Source organism: Pleurodeles waltl, chromosome 4_2, assembly GCF_031143425.1.
Source record: "Pleurodeles waltl isolate 20211129_DDA chromosome 4_2, aPleWal1.hap1.20221129, whole genome shotgun sequence".
NCBI classification, from domain to species: Eukaryota; Metazoa; Chordata; class Amphibia; order Caudata; family Salamandridae; genus Pleurodeles; species Pleurodeles waltl.
The window spans coordinates 640,394,210-640,413,826 of NC_090443.1; the positions used below are offsets into that span (position 1 = coordinate 640,394,210).

The 19,617-nt window shown below is 39.9% G+C and overlaps 1 protein-coding gene across 6 annotated transcripts in view; it reads right to left on the reverse strand.

Moving 5' to 3' along the window:
* The window catches only part of ADGRL2 (adhesion G protein-coupled receptor L2), a 228,396-nt gene that overhangs the window by 40,338 nt on the left and 168,441 nt on the right, over nt 1–19,617 (reverse strand). For 3 of the 6 annotated variants that reach the window (XM_069232208.1, XM_069232206.1, XM_069232210.1), the window contains exons 7-12: nt 18,625–18,728; nt 17,046–17,231; nt 12,031–12,069; nt 3,442–3,625; nt 2,505–2,627; nt 1,854–2,059 (exon numbers count right to left, since the gene is read on the reverse strand). In XM_069232208.1, the coding sequence (XP_069088309.1) occupies nt 1,854–2,059; nt 2,505–2,627; nt 3,442–3,625; nt 12,031–12,069; nt 17,046–17,231; nt 18,625–18,728 (842 nt within the window). The remainder of the gene's footprint in view (nt 1–1,853; nt 2,060–2,504; nt 2,628–3,441; nt 3,626–12,030; nt 12,070–17,045; nt 17,232–18,624; nt 18,729–19,617) is intronic. The other 3 variants (XM_069232209.1, XM_069232207.1, XM_069232211.1) reach the window with 1 other exon arrangement.

Consider the following 19,617-nt stretch of genomic DNA (forward strand, 5'->3'; position numbering starts at 1 on the left):
CGTCAACAATTGAACCGGCGCCAGGGAAGGTCTCATAGGTACGACCGGCATCGGTGCGGATCCGCGAGTGGATCCAGAGGGGGCCTCAGTGGCTGGAGCCAAAGCCGCTGGTGCGGAATCCGAAGGCCCCTGAACGAACCCCTTGGGCCGAAGGCACTGTATCAGGGTCGGTCTGCCCAAAAATGAAGTGCATAGCCTCATAAAACTCCTTCCGGAAATTTGGGGAGGGGAGGAGCGGACCCAGAAGCAGGCTGCAAAGACTGAGGCGTTGAGCGCCGACATTCTTTCCACATAGCATCAGCCGAGCAACGGGTCGAAGTCAAAGGGTGACTAAACTGCTTCGACTTAGACTTAGACTTCTTCTTCTTACCTGTGCCCAAAGACCTGGAGGAAGAAGAATGGTGGTGGCTCTGTGAGCGGTCTCAAGACCTTCAACTCGAGCGAGACCAGGACCTACGCAGAGTCGAGTGCCGGGCCGCCATGAGCTTGAGGGATCACTCCCTCAAGGCCTTCAGGTGCATGGCCGGGCACTCGAAGCATGTCTTCGGGTCGTGGTCAAGCTCAAAGCACCACAAACAGACCCGATGCAGATCCATCACTGACATCATGCGGTGACAGTCCTCGCACGGCTTGAAACCGGTCTTTGGGGACATCTTGACATGCCAAAAACTCACCAAAAAAAACTCAACAAAACGGTCTAAGTCAGTCAAAATGAGACAAGGGTAGCATTCTCCGGATCAGCGTGTAGTGCGGAAAGAAAAGAACGGACGTCACTGCGCTGAGGCGGCATCTATGTTCTACTCTTGATGTCATTACGATGACAACGACGCCCACGGAGCTAACCGACGCCCACGGGTATTGCTCGAAGAAAAAATCTCCAGATCCAGTCTGATGCCTGGGGGAAAATTCTAAAGTAAGGAATCTGCAACTAGAAGTCTCTATCAGATATAGAGAATACTGTACTCTGGAATTTTAACTCAATAACTTCAATGTCCTGAATTCAGCTCAGTATTTACATGGGCGTATAAGGCCATACCACCTTAAACACACACACCAAATCTTTGGAATTAAGTGTGATTTTATAAAGTCGGTACAAGATTTACCAATCAATAAGTTGGGTATTCACAATTCTAATGAATATTACCAATATTCAACATGAAAAAATGACAAGTATGAAGTATTCTTATTTCCAATATTTACATGACATCAGCAGTCAAGACAAATGGTATTTGAGAATAAATGCCAGCACAAAATATTTGTGAAAATGAAGGGTCTCTGCAATTCCAACCAAACACAGTAGGAAGAAAGGAATAGATTTGAGTATTCTCTATGCCATTCTCGGCAAGTAGTTTATCTGTCTAGGGAGCTTCTCTGTGGGATGCCCCAGCTCAGGAAGCATACCGTATACAAGAATGTCAAGTAGTCAGCATTTGGTTTACCGGTCACAAGGCTGACAGAACTTTGTCGCACAAGCAGCATTTTCACCCAATTATCTAAATGTGCTTCAGAACACACAAGTGACTCAAAGTTAAACGCTAACTGGCATTTAAACTTGCTAGTATGCACATAGTAATCACAAGTTGATACTTTTCTATCCTGCTGTTAAAGTAAGAGTTAATTTCCACTTGGAAACAAATTAGCCTCATTTACATTTCCATGTTGATTAGAGCATTAGCTTTCATTAAGAATACACTTACTTTCAAATAATCCCTGAACCAGCCTCATTTAATTTTATGTTCAATTACTTAAATACAACTGAATCTGACACAGTCTAGCATTTTAAATTCAAATGTAAATGTATTTTTTGCTTGACTTTCCTTCCTTGCTAGTTTTGTGACCTTAGCTTTACTCACATCAATGTGTTGCAGGGTAAAGTACACCGGGTCCGTTAGAAACACACGACTAGACTCCTTGTTGATGGAGGCAGCGATGACGTGCGAGTTCACCTCAATTGTGCTGTTGCGACCAAGCAAATCTCCGCTGATTTTTATGGTGGCATTTTCAGTGCTAAGGAAACGACCCAAATTTTTGTATAAGATGAACACCAGCTTCACAAGTCCTGCAATGAAACATCAGATTACTTAGTTGCAAGAATATCGGCTAGTAATGCGGCACATCCAGTGCTTTAAATGGAAAAATAGAAGTGCAGGTACTCTGTACCAGAGTACCTGCTGGTTTCTGAGAAGTGCCGGTACTCTCCCTCTCAAAATAAAAAAGTGCCGGTACTCAGTACCGGACAGTACCGGCCCATTTAAAGCACTGGGCACATCAACAAGGGATTGCTTATATTCAACCAACAAAGACACATCCTCGAACTCCTCTCCTAACCGCCCATCCTCCCCCCACAAGCTCCTCACTCGCTGCTTCCCTGAAAAAAAACAAAAAACTGATCCTGCTATTGTCCTTATAGACAGAACGAAGGACTTCTAAATCGTATACATTTCTTAACTGAATGAAAATATTTCAAGCCAAATTACTGAAGATTGTTCAGGACAGGTACGTACCATTTCTGCTATTTTGTTTGACAGTGTTTGCAGAGAGCTGGATCAAGTTGCCTCCTTTATTGCCCTGAGGAAACTGCAAGTCTTGCACCTGGCCTTCTGTACTCAGTACTGCAACCTCCAGAACTGGATAGATAAATGCAGAGGAATTAAGTAATCACTGCCCAAGCACTTTGTGACAAGCGATTATAATGGCAATAAATCATCTGGAGAGTGCGATTCAACTGACCGCAGATTCGGGCCTGTTTAACATCAATGGTGTGTACACGAGTTAAGCAAAGTCAAAAGAGACAATAATTTAAGTTAACCCTAAGCTTAAAATAAATAATGCACTGGCCACTAAGTTTCGAATCTATTAAATTCTGTTTTAAGAATGACCTCAAAAAAACAAATAAAAAAACAACCCCAATCTTACATTAAGAGACTCTAGATAGTAAGACTTTAAACATCATTTACACATATTTATCAGAATTACTTTAAAGTAACTGAGAGCATCCCCCCTCTAAAATGTTCAACATCTTATTACATCAGGTATGGAAATTTGCAACAGTTCAATAAGGATGCACAATTAGTGGTATTTTTATGCCCGATTTACTGCCATGTGTCTGTAAAATGTACATTTAAAAAAACGTGCATCGTTTTAGAGTGATATATTTTATTGATTTTAAAACAAACATAAGGAAAGGCTCCAAATATGCATCCCCTTTAGGATGTTGGAAGTACATTATCAAACTAAAGAAAACAGTGTTCCTCTTTAACATACATTTCAATTCTGCACAGTAAAAATAAGTTCTCTGTTGTCAAAAATAAATCAATTGAAATTCATAAATACAAAATTCATTAAGGTAGCACGTTCACATGTACACAAGCAAAAGGAATGTGTTATCCTAGCTGGCAGTATTTAAATGCTCATCAAAACACATTAGAAATATTCACTCACCAATATTGTCGGTGGGCATTGACACTCTAGTAGGTTCTGCAAGATTGTCGGCCAAGACAAAGGCCCCCTCCTCTAATGTATCAAGTAACATTGTGGCCGCGTGTGCTTGTTCGGAAGAATTCATGTCTTTCCAACATTCCAGAGCTTCAGGCCTCAACAGGTTGTCAACGGTGTCAACAATTGCCTGCATACATCGAAAAGTATCATGAGACCAGACTGCTTTTAGTGACCATCGCATTCAGTAATAGTTAAAAAAGCAATCACAATAGTCACAATTTACAGTACTGTGATTCTTCTGTACAACTTCAACACATTTTTTTCCAGAAAAAAGGTGCCCAAGAATTTCTTTATAGCATATTTCATTCCGATACTCAAAGTAAAAGCTATAACACGTTAATTACATCAGCCAACGATCTTGTACCTAGCATATTATGTGTCAGCAATTAAAACTATAAACCTTAACCCATCATTCAGAACATCAACTACACCACTGAACAGCATGGTTTGTATGTCACTGGATCAAAGTCTGCTGCCTCAATCTTCCACAACATCGAACCAATGACCCTCTTAAAATAAACGGTCTGGAAAATGTACTTTACATTTAACAGAGCTGGAATAACTTCTGGAAGAGATAACTGCACCAGAACTGCTACGCGCCGACTCAACTGCTATATACTACACTATACAAAAGGTCAAAAGGGTAAATAAACCATAATCTGTGAAGTGACAAGGACATGTTTATTAATCTACCCTCATACCTAGTGATGTACTTATTTGTCCATGGACAGAAGATAAAGTTGTGATTAGTTGCACAGAGTGATCTGAGTAGATATGGCTCATTTGCAGTGTGAATAATCAAGTCGAGTATGTCGTCTTAAGGGTGACTGTGACGTCAATAAGTTGGTCTCACTATTTCAATCAACATCATCAATTCAGTTGATGGAATCTGAAGGTAACAACTGCAGACAGCGTGGAGTTTCTTTCTTGTATATTTATTTCCTTCACTAGTGATGTAGCATAAATGTTATTGCTACCCCCGACATTACAGTGATCAGCTATATGTGACAATCTATGCATTTTGATAATTGAAGTACTAATAGATTCATTGTAAAGTAATGCATTGAAAGCCTATATTAATGTGCCTTCACTGTGCAGTAGAGAACTAAAGTGTGGTGGTATAGCTTTTTAACTTTATGTTCAATCAATGTATTCAATTCTAAGTAATTCTTCATGATGTTAATTAATAGTCTGCACTAAAACGACAATGATTTTCATAAAAGTAATCTTTTAAATGTTATACGTAAAACTCGAAATTGCAGTTCTGCACCATACTTAAAGCAATGTATTATCAAGTGTTATTTTGTTTTAAATCTACTGTAACATGAACACTGATAGTTTAATTATGATTTTAATATTGTAAATGTTATACAGGCCTTATTTTGCATAAATGAATGTCATTGTATTCACTTTGATTAGCCTAAGTGACACCTGTAAGGGCTAGCTTCCTGACTGTGCAGAAAATGTTTAGATTTCCTGCTAATGTGTCATTCTTTTCAGACTTTGTTTTCATAAAGCGCTAGCTTGGCAACGGATGTCCTATTGTTTTACACATAGGAAGCCCCAGAAATTAACCTTAAGCCCAGGAACCGTGAAAGTAAAACGTCTGCAGTTGTTTTAACCCGTGCAGATGATCTAAGATGGATGCCTTTCCCATGTTGATAGTGGGAATCTTCACTGATGCTGCTGTTCCATGTTGCATAACTGGCTTTGATTGTGCAATTTCACCTTCTTAGTCATGTGGAGTGACTGCTGAGTGACTCATCTTGCACTATGGACTTTAATATATTGTTCCCTAGTTCAACTTTACACAGTCTGCTCCTTCCCACCCTTCTGGCTGGATCCCCTTGGATTATGAGAGGTACAGACCTCTCTACCCTTATTCTTTCCAATGCTTTGCTGAGACTCAGAAGTTTTCCCCTGACCCTAAGAAGCTTCTTGATTGAGCTTCTGATACCTTCCTTTTTTACCCACTTTTTGCCTACTTTGGTTAGTCACCTTTTGTCCCAGAATGTAACTGTTATAAAATTATTTTAGTCCTTATTCTTTTTACTCACATGTTTTAGCTCAAACCATGTTAACTGTTGACTAGCTAATCTGTAGGAATTTCTTTTGCCCTAGCTAGCTAAGCTTAGATGACTTCTAAATGTCTTAAGGCTTAAAAGTACTTAACAGTGCTTGTTTTCTGTACATCAGATTCTTCTTCTGCCGTTTTGTATTGCTTTTGTTGACTGTTTAGGATTTTTTATGTTAAATAATTTGAATCCGTTTAGATGTCTTGGTCAATCCATGGTAATTCTATATCTTTGTTTTCAGAATTGTCTACATGACTGAGTCAGACTTTATAATAAAACTCTTATCTTTATTCCAGACTGGATTTTACCTTGTATGGCCCTTGTAATCATACTATCATGATAATCTATCTGTGTTGTTTTAAAGAGATTTTGATTGAACTACTTCTCCATCCCTTCATGCTGGGTGAAAATATTCATTGACTTCGCTGTAAAGCATAGCACTAGTCTCTCAACATCTATGCTCTGCTACATCCACATGTTGGCTAGATCCAACTAGTTAAGATAGCATGCTCATACAATTCAAAGGAATATGTATGCTGCTATCAAAGACAGTGTCAATTATATACTTTAAAGGCAAAGCGCACAAGGGACACCATAATGAGAAGAAAGTTTAATGAAACACAGGTTATATCTCACTCCTTAAACAAAATGTTCTTCCTTTTTGCACTAAATACGAAATCATAAATTAACTTTCATTAAGCAAAACAATGTTCTTAAGGTCAAGCGATTGCGATACTGTTTGCACCTACTACAGTTCTTACAAGTGTGTGGGTGAGTGAAGAGTTATTGAATAGAACGCCTAGTTATCTGCTTCTATCTAGTTACTTTAGTATGCTTCCAGGTTTAAACGAGATTCATGTTCTTTAACTCACTACTCAAATGAGTTTTAGGTTGGAGCAAAGGCGAAAGGTAAACAATTTGAATTTTTAGATTAGCTTCTAGCACAAGCCATACCAGTGATCTATGACCGGGAGAGAAAGCTTTAAATATATGAATACCAACTATGCAGTTTAGATCAAGAGGTTATTCATGCTCACGTGATACAAAGATGTATAGATTATAGAAGACGTAGAAGTGCTTTACTCTGTTGAGCCTAGTTACTGCCTAGGATACTGACAGATCTCCAACTGGAGTTAATCAACACCACAAGCAGCGCTGGCTAGCAGAAGCACTCTATCCTTTCTGGGAACTTACAGATATGAAAATTTAAACAGCAGAGTCATCTTGTGAAAGGTCTACAAATGACAAGAGGGAAGAAACGTTGTAGGGTAGAGGAATGGAAAAGAAGGGTAGTCAGGAATAGTGAGGAATGGAGAAAAAGCTGACAAAAAAAAGGATAAAGGAAAGCAAGTAAAGTAGTGGTGAGAAGGGAAAAGACAGCAAAAGAGATTAGGAGCTGAGTTATTGTGGACAGGAAGGAATAGAATGAGAAATGAGGTGGAGAAAAAAAAAAGTGGGTGATGGAAGTGAGAAAGAAAGTTGTACAAGGTAAAAAAAATATATATACTAGTTCAGATTAAACTGAAATTTAGAGAGTCAATCATTTGTATTTAGGTAGCTTGGGAGGCAGTGAAAGTTGTGGCCATGGGAGGAGGGGTAGAAAATTATATAGATTAATAGCGATCGGATAATAGGATCTAGTTTAATGAATTATAGGACACTTGTTGTATTTGATTAGCACTAGTAAAAGCACTTGTGTTTGCAGTGTTCTCCACTTCACATGTTCACCAATGAGTTTGATGTTTATGTTAAGTACGATGTATCCCTATGAATTTTCACATGTTATCTTTCTTAAATAGGTGTTCAAAAGTCTACTTCCCAAGGTAGGACTTAAGTGTGTGAAAAACTTCACTGTGAGGTAGAATAGGTGTCTGCTAACTTATGCTTGACTAGATATCCACAACACTGAAGAATACCCCAGACCAGGATAAGCTCAGTGTGAGGGCAGAAAACATGTTGGCTTTTTAAAGGACGGGCTGAGTTATACTCATGATTACTGTCGACATATGTTTTTAACCATACCATCGGACACCATTATTAAAAGGTAAAATTTACTGGCAGTCCACTATATATTTTGAATTGATCTAGATCCCATTATTATTCAGCAAGCCTTATCTAAGAACTACCTCTGGTGCAGTTCACCAAGAGGTTGAGTCCGCTGTGGTGGCACTGTCCTAACGGGGGGGGGGGGGGAGGGGGCAGAGGTGTTTAATGATAATGCATGACATGACCAAGTGTGTGAGACCACCTCTTTCATTAGGAGGAATTACCTGCCAGTTAATCTACACAACAGTATCAAAGACTACGAGTGGGGCAGGATCACAATCAAAGTGATTGTGGCCATATGGCACAAACTTGTCCCGTCACACCTTTTGTGTGTAGTATTTTTACGTTGGGAGGACGTGTGGAGAACTCACCTCTCATCGTGCTCCTTGTGTTACGTATTTTGACTATACACATTTCAGAGAAATAAATGCATGATAAATGGAAATTACTGTATAGATTGCTTTTATTTTATTATGGTCCATACTTAAAAATAAAGGACAAGTTCCTTTAGCATGCTATGTCACACATGTTTAATGACCTTAATTTAGTTGTGTTCCCCGCAATCCCAACAAGCACAGGAAAAGCAGCATCAGCTTGCCAGGAAAAAAAAAAAAAAAACTTATGACAGACGAGTATTACCTGAATAAATGGGGATACAGTTTTTCTCACAGCACAATACTGCTGACTGATAAAGGTAAGTGGGAGTTCATACACAGCCCAGATAGGCGAGCACGTGGGCTGGAGTAATTGGGGTGTATAGCGATTAGAACAAACTGTTGCATACAATTCTTTAACAAATGTAAGCAGATGAATAAAGCATAATAAATAAAGAGCTGTAGTTTGGTAGCCAGCCTGGATTGAGAGCAGGCTCCCATAAAGGTAAGAGGTTAGTTTACAAAAGAAATATGAAGTGACTACCCTACCCTGTTTTCTCTCACTCAACATTAGCCCAAACCCCCCCACCCCCCACCCCCCCAAAAAAAAGTTTCACTTTGAGAACAAACTGTAAAATACAAAGGCAAGTAGTGAGGGAGTGGGCAATGGAGTTTTTGCAGCGTGGATTCCTTTGGAATCGGGATAGTGAATCTTGAAAAAGTGAGAGCTGGGTAATACCATTAAAAGTAATGCCAGTGGAAAAGTCTTCCGACTTTTGTATTTTTAGAAAGCACTTCACAGAGCCCAATCATCTCATCCAATCCAGATTTGACCTAAATTGGACCTACATTATTCCATTTATGAAACAAAAATTCAAACTCTGCGTCCCACAACAGCAAGTAATAATTTATCAGGATTTGATGGCACAAATGTTGCCTACTTCTGACAACCTAAAAACTGATATAATCTGAAAATGTTGAAAGTGTTTTGGCTAAAAGAGAATATGGACTGGAGTAAATTTGAAAGAAGATTTCATAACTGATGAAAATCAGACGTTTTCTAAAGGATAAGAAGAGACTATGAAGTTTTTTTCTTATCAATTTGGAGGAACCAGCAATGGGTAGAAGCAAACAATATTGTATTTGTCTTAATGATTTGATTGCTTTTGGGAACATATAACTCGGGTATATAATGTCGAATCACAAATGATCAAAAGAAAGTTTGACTTAAGTTGACAGGGTGATATTTAAGATTGCATCTCTAATAACTCTTTAATCTTCCTCTTTAACTTTTTCAGCATCCAATCTGCAAAGGATTGGTAGACATGACTGTGGATTATCCTTATCTGAAAATATCAAATGAATCATCTAAATGCTGGGGTAAACTGGGAGAGCAAATCTGAAACGTGGGTAAGGGTATACTACTGAGGTGAATGGATGTTATGGAAGGGTGCACCAAGCAGGTTCTCCAAGCCTTCATTACTGAAAGTCTACTGTGTTAGATCTGCAAACCTTATCACTGTTGAACATTTTCAGTCCTCTCAGTGGCTGAAGTGTAACCCTGAGTTTTTTTGGACTATGGTGAATATTCTGTATTTCTTGAATAAACATGCACATATTTACAGATCACTGATTGGCCACACCTAGTTTCCAAGCATTTCAGCTGGCTGTAAATGAAGCCTAAAAAACATAAGAGGAAACACGATCCTCTAGTTAAAAAACAGACACACTGAGATGAACACCTGCCTGAGCAGCTGTATTAGAGTTCGCAAGGAGGGTGACCGAATTCATTGGATCCTTGAAGCACAGACTAATGTAAACGTCACCAGACACAAAAGTGAATTGGGACCAAAATAACGTGTTTTAAGTCTTGTTTAGTTTTATAAACTTCATGAAAAAGGGACAGTATCATCTATGGGGGTGTTGAGATAATAGTTGTGCTCAGATCTAACCTTGGAAAATGAGTTGGAAATGACAAACTTAAGGACAGTGAAGTCTAGGCAGTTAAAAATATTAACACTAGCTTCAAACAAAACTATTTCTGTTAATTTTTTAGGTCAAAAACAGGCAGTCATACATTGTAAATACTTTTGTTGGGAGTGCGAGTAGCTAGGGGATAATATATCGGCACTATCAACAAGGAGGTGAATCAAACTAGGAGGGAACAGGAGAGCTGTGTAGGTTTTAGCATTGGAGCTGGACTACTTAGTGTAATACTGCTCAGCTAGTCCCTTGTCTCCTAACAGGCAGCTCTGCAGCATTTTCTGCGAAACGGGGTAAAACGATTTAGCAATTTTATTTAGGCTTACTGACTGGCAACTGACGAACTGCAAAACCCAAGCAAGCACAGAAAATTGACTGTTTGCGTAGAAGCTAGATAGAAATGGTGCAGTCCGTATCCTTTGCTTGTTACAGCTGAAGGAGTCAATGAGTCCTATGTTTGGCGTAAATGGCTTGTTCTGTTCAACAGAAAAGTGGGGTAGAGAACTGCTCGTATTACTGAAGTTCCCCGCCATATGCCGTGGACCACCCCTGTAACATTTAGAACTGTTCATGAAAGCAGGGAGAGGAATCCTCTCCATCATTCATCCCTGATAACTTAAATGATGAAGGTCCAAACTGATCCTGACAGGTGTTCCCTTGAATCCAGTGTACTGGCTCACCTAGACCAGCTAGGGATGCTACCGTGGTGCTGATGCAGTCTGGCAGTGTGATAAAGAACCGGAGCCTCAGGAGGAGCATCTGGCATCGGTGTTTGGCAATATTACGCCTATCTGTTTTATGTAGGAGCCTGTCTCACTTTATGTACGAAACCTATGTTGAAAATAACCATACTGATTTTAAGAGATTATGTAGTTAGGACCATCATCCCCTTTACTATGAAGAACTGCAGTTTAGGTTCACAAACTTGTAGATTTCCAACTCCTTGCTGAAAACAAGAAAAACTCCACAATACAGGGTTGTCACATAACTAGTCTGAGGGGTTTATCTTCTGATGCGTTCAATACTTTAACAGAACATTTTCATAAAAACATTTCCAATTCTTCTTATCTGCATGAGGAGACTTCCTACTTATCCAGTGAATGAAATTGAGAATTAATATTTAGTAGTGCTTTCCAATGACAGTTGCTTGCCAACACTGACAGCATGTCATGAGCTCCTCTGCACATAGATATTTGACAATCACACTATCAGGCACTTAGGGAATAAATTCTAAAGGTACTGAGAGAACACTTTTTAACCCCAAACGTGTGCACTGGTGAGGTTATAATTCCACCCACCCAGAACCGAAAGCCCTAAAAACAAATCTGTTACACAAAGTAACATGAGAGGTTGACGGCAATACACTTTCCCAGCAAAAACATGAGATCTCTATTCAGATCTGATGTGGTGGAAATTCTACAGATTTTCCCAGGGAATTGAAAACAAGTCTTAAAACGTTGTAAGTTTACACAAACATGAGCCAGGATATGAGGGTTGGGGAGAGGAGAATCAGTGGCAAGGAGGATATGGTGTATGGACGCGCCAGCGGTACCCACTTGAGATGATAAACAGGGCTTACACGCCTTTGTATCTAAAAGATCCTGAACTGGAAACTAGGGACACCAGCTGAAATACAAGTCACCTTCACAAGGACAAAAGTGGGAACATTTACCTGTGAAAAGGCTTTAGATAAAAATGCAAAGCAGATGTGACTTACTCGTGCATTTTCGTCCTTGACTCAGTCTTTGATATCAGAAACTCCCACAAGAAGCAAAGACACAAGTTTCCACATATATATGGAAGCCTCCACAAGCCAATGGGCGCCGTTGTTTTCAATTCGAGCACAATATGAAGCCCAATTTATATATATATATATATATATATTTTTTTTTTAAAGAATCGGTTCACTGGTAAAACTAACATCAGTACTTTAGAAATGGAGCTTTATATGCATTTATCAAAGACTGGAAGTGGTTAGAACATGCAACATGAGGGAATAGCGTGGCACGTGACTGAAGCAGGGATAAAGCGGGGTAACAGCAGAGGAGAGATACCTTAAGGTAAGCCCTGCTGGTCTTCTCTCGCTTTTGGAGCTTTTTAAGGGAAAAGAAAGTAAAAGGTTAGTAAATCTACTTAGAGTCAGGAAATAAAGGAAACCTTGACAGGTGTGACATTAAATATGTGGCATTTGTGTTATTGTCTTTATATAGTGTATCTGTGCAAATTAATACTCATAAAGCCATTACATACTTCTTTGAACTTCAACATTTAATTCTTAGTGTTGTATTTATTAAAGAAGATGAGTCTTTATGATTGTCTATTTTGTGATTTGGATTCCAAAAAACACTGAATCAAGTAAATAATCGAATTTTACAAATAAAGATTATCATCCATTACGAAATGTGGCGTTTAACCGGGATAGAAAAATGCTTAATGAGTCATGCTTGTTGTATAAGAAAACATTTGAATTTCGGTGTGCAGAGCATTAAAAAACAAACGTCTGCCCTACTTACAGAACAAAAGGTACAATAATATTGCCTCTTTAAGAGCGTAGATTGAGAATGGCAATGATGAACAATCATGTTAATAACTAGAATGATAAATTATTTTTTTAAACTCATGAATTTAAGCACCATGAAATACACGCTGACCTACAAAGCTTCAATATTTATTCACAGCAATGCTTAAGTAAAGGAAATGTCATGAAAAAAATACATTCCAAAAAAGAAACATGCACATTCATTGTACCATAACACCTTGGCAAGTCCCCAGCAACAGGCAGAAAGGATGAGACAAGAGGCCAACCACTGTCTATTACAGGCAGTGCCTGGGGAGTATGGGATGGAAAGGCAGGCTGAGAGAGAGAATTTTGGAATGAGACAAGAATAACAAGTTCTTCATTACTGTCGCAAAGCATGTGGGCGAAGGAGGATGATTTAAGGGGGTTAGGTCTTTGGGTAACTGAGTGCTACAGGCGGCGGGTCTTTCAAAATGTTTCACACTTAGCACCAGTGTTCCTCACTTGGGGTCCTTGTTCATTCGCTGTCCCCTTCAAAAAGACATTTTTATTTGCCACACATGTAACAGAAATTCAGTGTTTGGAACCAGGGCTATTTATAGGATACAGAATGGGAACACCAGGTGCTAACTGCCTAAATTTTTGAGGACAGATCTTCAGGGGGTAGTATTCAAAGAGAAAAAAAAATAAGGAAAAAGGGCTTCTTTCAAATGGGGCTACAAGCATGTAGGCATGAGCATTGGTATCGGAAAAAAACAGAAGCGATCGAATGGGCTAAGGAACATATAGACACTAGTAAATGAGGCGCTACAATTAGACCAAGCAATGACAAGAGACTAGAATCGTTATGCTTTGCCTAGGACTGTCTGTACGTCTTTTTTTCCCTAGAATTTTTCGAACGAATGTCAGGTGGGAGACTGAGCAAGACACCATAGTTTCTTTGTGTTGCTTGCCACAGCACGCCTAGTTTTCCAACAACAAATTGCTGACATGTCCCAAATTTTTCTTTTTCCCCACTTTAGTTCCAAGTGATGAATAATTACATGCATAGTGCTGAAGTGATGTTGGTCATCTAGACGTTTCCTGTCACGTGGTTCAAGGGTTAACCAGGTAGACCGGAATCCAAGTTGTCCAGTGAGATGCCGGAATATGTCCCTATCCAAATTTATGACCATGTAGTATATCCTACTTGGTGCAAGTTTGGGCACTGGATCCACAGGCAAAAAGAATCACCTCTAGTCCTTTTGAAATTCAGATCAGTGGTTTAGTCTGGGATCTAGGTGCATATTATTGGGAAGGAGAGGTAAAACAAGCAGATTTTATAGATCGATTCCGTACCTCCTATGTCAGAAACATGACCAATGCTTGCTTCTTTCAACTAGATTATGCATCGTTTTGCCGCTTATTTAGTGTGCAATATTGTTTACCGAAGCCTCTAGCCTCTCCACTGGGGTATAGTTGTTACCAGGCATTGCATATCTCTAGCCACTTTCTAAGAAGGCTTAAAAAGGAGTCAGAATACCAAGTTAAATTGGAGCGCTGTGGAGGTCAGTTCTGTTAATTACAGGACAAGTCAAGATGAAATACATTCTTAGATAACTTACAGTAAACAGTTTCCCTTAAAATACTTTAACTGTGAAATCAAGCTGGGTCAACACATTTATACATTTGGTATACCGTATTTTTATTTGCCCAAAATATGAAGACATGGGGCCCTTTAACACTTACATAAACTTACTCCAACACAAATGGGTTTGTGGTTACATGCAGATAAGGTACAAAGAATGAAAGCTTTGGTTTGTGCGACCCATTTTGGGCATGGTGTGTGTTCACGACAGAGAGAAGAACAGACCTGTCGCTGAGGTTAAAGTCACAGTTCCGAGTTTGGGTGCTAGCAGCAGCGTTATGTAGTAGGAAGACAGGGAGGGCTTCACTTCATCAGCTGGAATCATCTTTTATTCCAACCAGGATACAAAGGGGTACTTCTACACTATATCTGTAGCTGTATCTTCGGGTCTCTCAAGATACTGGTGAATAGTCAGAGGTGTGTTTCAGAGTTTCCAATAGGTAGCACAACACAATTTAATTGATAGCTATACATTACAAATAATGTTTAGGGACATGATCCATGTTTTTCCTTAGTCTCGCTGTAGTACATACTCTACTTGAGCTCTGAAATACAGCACTGTATCGCTAATAAATTGTGACGTTTTATATCAAATCATTTAAACTCACAGAAAGAGTGAAATGGTTTAATTAACTCGATAATTTGATTGTGTGCTTTTTAATGTCAGAAGCAGAGACTTTCAGCCAATACAGTTTTGGTCAATACAAATAGTAGCAAACTGTTCACCTGAGATTCAGATAAGTTCAGGGGGACAGTTAGATCTTAAAACGAGGGACTGGTAAAGGAATACTCAGTTATGAGCATCAGGATAGGGCGCTTAGGTTCAGAATACAATTGCAAAAAGAACAAGTGATGGACGGAACACTGAACAATGTCAAACATTCACCCCAGTACAGAGATCTGGGCCTAAATCCATCGTTTTTTTTGCCACCCATGCCGTTCCAGTTTGAACCCAGCCATATGCAAATCAGTCTTGACCCTGCTCCCCATGGGAACAGTCCAGCCCGAACTGCCAAGCCAGGTCCTCCCCAGACTGGAAACAAGCATCCTAGGACCGGTTTCAGGGTATCACCCTTCATCAGCCAGACTAGCTTGAATCCAGTGTCATGGGGAGCACGTGACCCACGTCTGGGCATACACTTCCCACTTGGGACAACAATTGCAAAAAGAACAAGTGATGGACGGAATGCTGAACAATGTCAAACATTCACCCTCAGTACAGAGATCTGGGCCTAAATGAATAGTTTTGTTGCCACCCATGCCGTTCCAGCTTGGACCCAGCTATATGCAAATCAGTCTTCACCCTGCTCCCCATGGGAACAGTCCAGCCCAAACTGCCAAGCCAGATTTTCCCTGGACTGGGTACAAGCATCCCAGGACCGGTTTCAGGGTGTCACCCTTCATCAGGCAGGGTATGAAGGGTGATACCCTAAAACCGGTCCCAGGATGGGTCCCAGTTCGGGCTGGACTGTTCCCAGGAGGAACAGGGTCAAGACTGATTTGCATATGGCTGGGTCCAAACTGGGGTGGCAAGCTGATCAAAAGAACGATGGATTAAACTCAGATATGTTACTGGGGGTGAGTGTTTGCATTGTTCAGCACTCCGTCCATCATCCTTTTGTGTTGCTTAGGTTCAGAATACAACTGGCTTTGTTTAGAGACCTTGCATTCAGCATTCAAGGGTTAACCATTGTTTATTTAAGAACTAGGATCTCAGCAATGAGATCTTCTTAACTGTTCCCTGCTCACTACTTTCCTTACTAGTGGGTGGTTTGCTCATATCTTCAAGACCTGTGGCAGGCAGTCATAGTTATGAGCCCTAAACTTTTTCCTCTCTGTTTGCCCCTTTTGACCTCTGTCTAAATGAAAGTGGCTTAGCTGGTCAGAGACATGGAACCAGGATGTAAAAATGGGCCTGTTTGAATGTATACTGGGGCATTATTTCAGAGTGTTTTGCAGTTGATGTACATCAATAGGAAATGTACCCTAGTGTCTACAATCAGCCAGGAAACTACTTTTATTGAACGTTTAATATATTTGCATATCAACCGTTTCAAACCAGTCCGACTGTCTGGTTCAGTGTTAGTTGTTCGTGCCAATCAGCTGCTTTATAAGTACTGTTTAGACACATAACGTTGACTAAGTCACATGACACACAGTCCTCTTGTCTTCTCCTTGTGATGGTGAATTTGAATGAGTGGTATATTTTGTGCAATAGCATTTAGAATTTTTGTTTTTATCTAGGAGACTGTTTGCTACGGGGACACAAAGTATAAAACTCGAGAATCATTCCCAGTTTTCCCTCAGCTTTGCGTATTTGTAGACCCTCTTCACTACGGAGGCAGAGACGAAAAAAATCCTGCTGGTCAGAACATGCCAGTAAAGCTCTCACCCCGGACTGGCCGTTCAGGCCACTCTATGGTTTCCCCTAAGTTTTACTAAGGGCACCCACTCTTAAAGCAGTGGGATGGGCACCTCTAGCGGCTCATTTTCACCTCAATCGAGACACTCTGTGTTTTCTACCTATCTGGTCTCTTGCCTGCCTCAGATCAATTCCAGCATCTGGAGCCTACGGCGCACCGCAGTGCAATTATTTAAGGTTTTCCTTTGTGCACAACCAGAAACTGCACAAGTGGGCCAAGTCATGCGAGTCTAAAGGTTACAAGCCTCGGCTGAAATCACTGTGGTCCATGCATACTCGCCATGTTTGGGGTTAGTTCTCTAACTGCCTCCAATCCTGCTCTGCCCAAACGCCTGAGATTACGGATAGTTGTGACATCAGCTTGCCTTTCCCACACACAATACGGGCAGACAAATATCACCATAATACAATTAATATACATGTTTGAACACATTGAAATATATTAACTCTCTCAGCAAGATGTGACCAAAGAGCGTTTTTACAGAGAGACATCAACAGCTACCTTGTTGTAACTCCGCCCAACGGAATCTCTCTCACTTGGCTTTAGATCTTGCAGCTGTGCATCTAGAATGTCCACCAGTTGTTCCATTAATCTCACAGACGAACTCACGTCGCCTGCAAACACAGGGCCTTTGGTGTGCTTAGCCAGTTCGTTGGCAAGGCTAGCAGCACTATCCCCCTCTCTGATCTAAAAAATAAATAAATATATATATCATCACTTGCTGGGTTGGGAATATCAAGGTGCATGCATGTTAAGACCTCTATCGAGCCAAAAACATGATATGTTTAGTGAACAGAACCAGTCGTAAGCTCCTGCAAAAAAAGCAATTTTTAAATAAAAAAATAAATAAAAATAAAAAAAAAAAAAAAATTCGCTCGTTGCAACACACTTTGATATTACAGCTCGACTATTGCGTCACTTTGCTTTGACAAAGGCCTCAGAACGTTTCCATTCTCCATTTCCTTAAATAGAAATGTTCTGAAATTCTGATAAATGTAATGCTCTTTGAAAAGTGCACGAGCCTGAAGCAGAAATCACTGAGGTGCGGATCTACTGTAATTGGTATTCACTTCAGCTAGTATTGATATCAAAGTCTGCAGTAAAATTTACAAAATGGTTTAAAATAGTATAGTTTCTGAATTGCAGTTTGTACTTCGTAGATTGATTGTTATGCGCTGTTTTGTTCATGCCCCCAACGTTGGCATGAATTACCCAGATCAAAAAACGAGGTATAGTGGAAAGATTGAGAAAAAGAAAAAAAAAAAAAATCTACTGTTGCCAAACTCTCAGACGTGGAACGTGGTTTTGAACATTTTTATCAGGCACTGTGTTAGTTACACTAAAACAGTTTTTAAAGGGTGTGTAAATACGTACTCTTCTTCCGTTTGCAACGATAATTTGCTATTGATCCACCTGCTGTGACAGAGTACTAAGTAGTGTTTAGGATTTACACGGGACACTGTTGAAATAATGCACAGCTAAGACTATATAACGAGTTCCACGCATTCAGCATAACTACCTTGCAATGTCATATTGATAAGTACGCGCCCCTGCCACATGATCTCACAGTTGGATACATTCGACAATCAGCTCACTTATTTGTTGATAGCAGAGTTTGGCACTGACATGAAAAAGCTGCTACCACCTTTCTGAATCTGAAACCAAATCTGAAAATGACTGATGTGGATTCTGGTTTTCCCCGCAGGCCTCTAGACAAAGTCCTCTAAATTTACTTAAAAAAAAAAAAAAAACACAACCAAAAAAACAAGCTTTTAATTACTTCTGACTAGATCTCTACAAAGTACGACTATGCAAAGCCCTGGAAAAATCAGATCAATAAATAAAAATGCAGTTAGCCAAACTCAGTCCACCTTTTAGAAAAATTGGAAATGCAAGGTTATGTGAGGTGAATACCAAGAGCAGATATGATGATACCCACTGCACACAACTCGTTACATTAAATTGAGCAGCTGTACACACATTTTTGTAACACGTGAAAAAGCAACATTTCATACATTATTAATAAGTTATTAATAGGTACTTTGTGCAATCTTCATAAAGTCATTAATGTTCAACTAACCTTCTGTGCCAGCTGATTTACCCAGTGTGAGGTGCAATTACTAAGATCAGGGCCTCTAGAATTCCATGTTCCAGTGGAAATCATGCAGAGATAAGAAGCAGTGCCTGAAATAAACGTGGGAACCAAAAGAGAAATTAGGATTGTTAGTGCCTCTAGAAACTATTTCTGTTTTCATTTACTTGTGCATGCTCTAAGTTTATTACACAGTTGGGAAACAAAACATTTTACAACATATACAATAGACGAGGCTCCATAATCAAGGCCTACGTTCCTCGACTCTTTTACAGCCACACCTCTTCCCTCCAAATGTAAGGAACACAGGAACTATATACTGGCTGGAAGGTAATTTATACTGTACTATTACCTTTGGTCCAGGCCACAGTAAAACTGTTTCTGCCTACAGGTCCTGCATGAGCCAAACAGAATATCGAATCATTGTGGGGCCTGCTGACCCTGTACTGGACAACTGCACCCTGTATTAACTGCACACTTAATAGGTTCAATAGACAACTGCAACTTCAGACCCAGCCACTAGGACCAAATTGCCAGTCTGTAAATATAATAGGGTATGGAATGTTATCAATGAGGCAGCCATCTCCAATACCACAGAAAATGCAATTTCCACTGTTTCAAGCCAGCATATAAGATGACTTATGCTTTCACTGAACAAAGAAGCAAACACCACAGCAGTGGCTCCTAACAATGTACAAAACCTGAATGCCTTCCCAGAGGATGAGTTGAAGAGGTCTTCAGAAATTCAAATAATAATTTGGGGTGTACCTTAAGAACTATAACATGCTTGTGATCCTTTGTACGTTCTCCTGATGCGATACAAACCCAAGTCCATTATGGAGTGATTAGGTGTACACACGCCTGGTTGGTACACCTACGAATTATGTAAGGGCTAGAGGTGGAGGAGCGAGCTAAGCTGCTGAAATCTGCCATGCTTCCAGCTCACAAGTTTGTTACCATCAATCCCATCGTCTGTGGGTA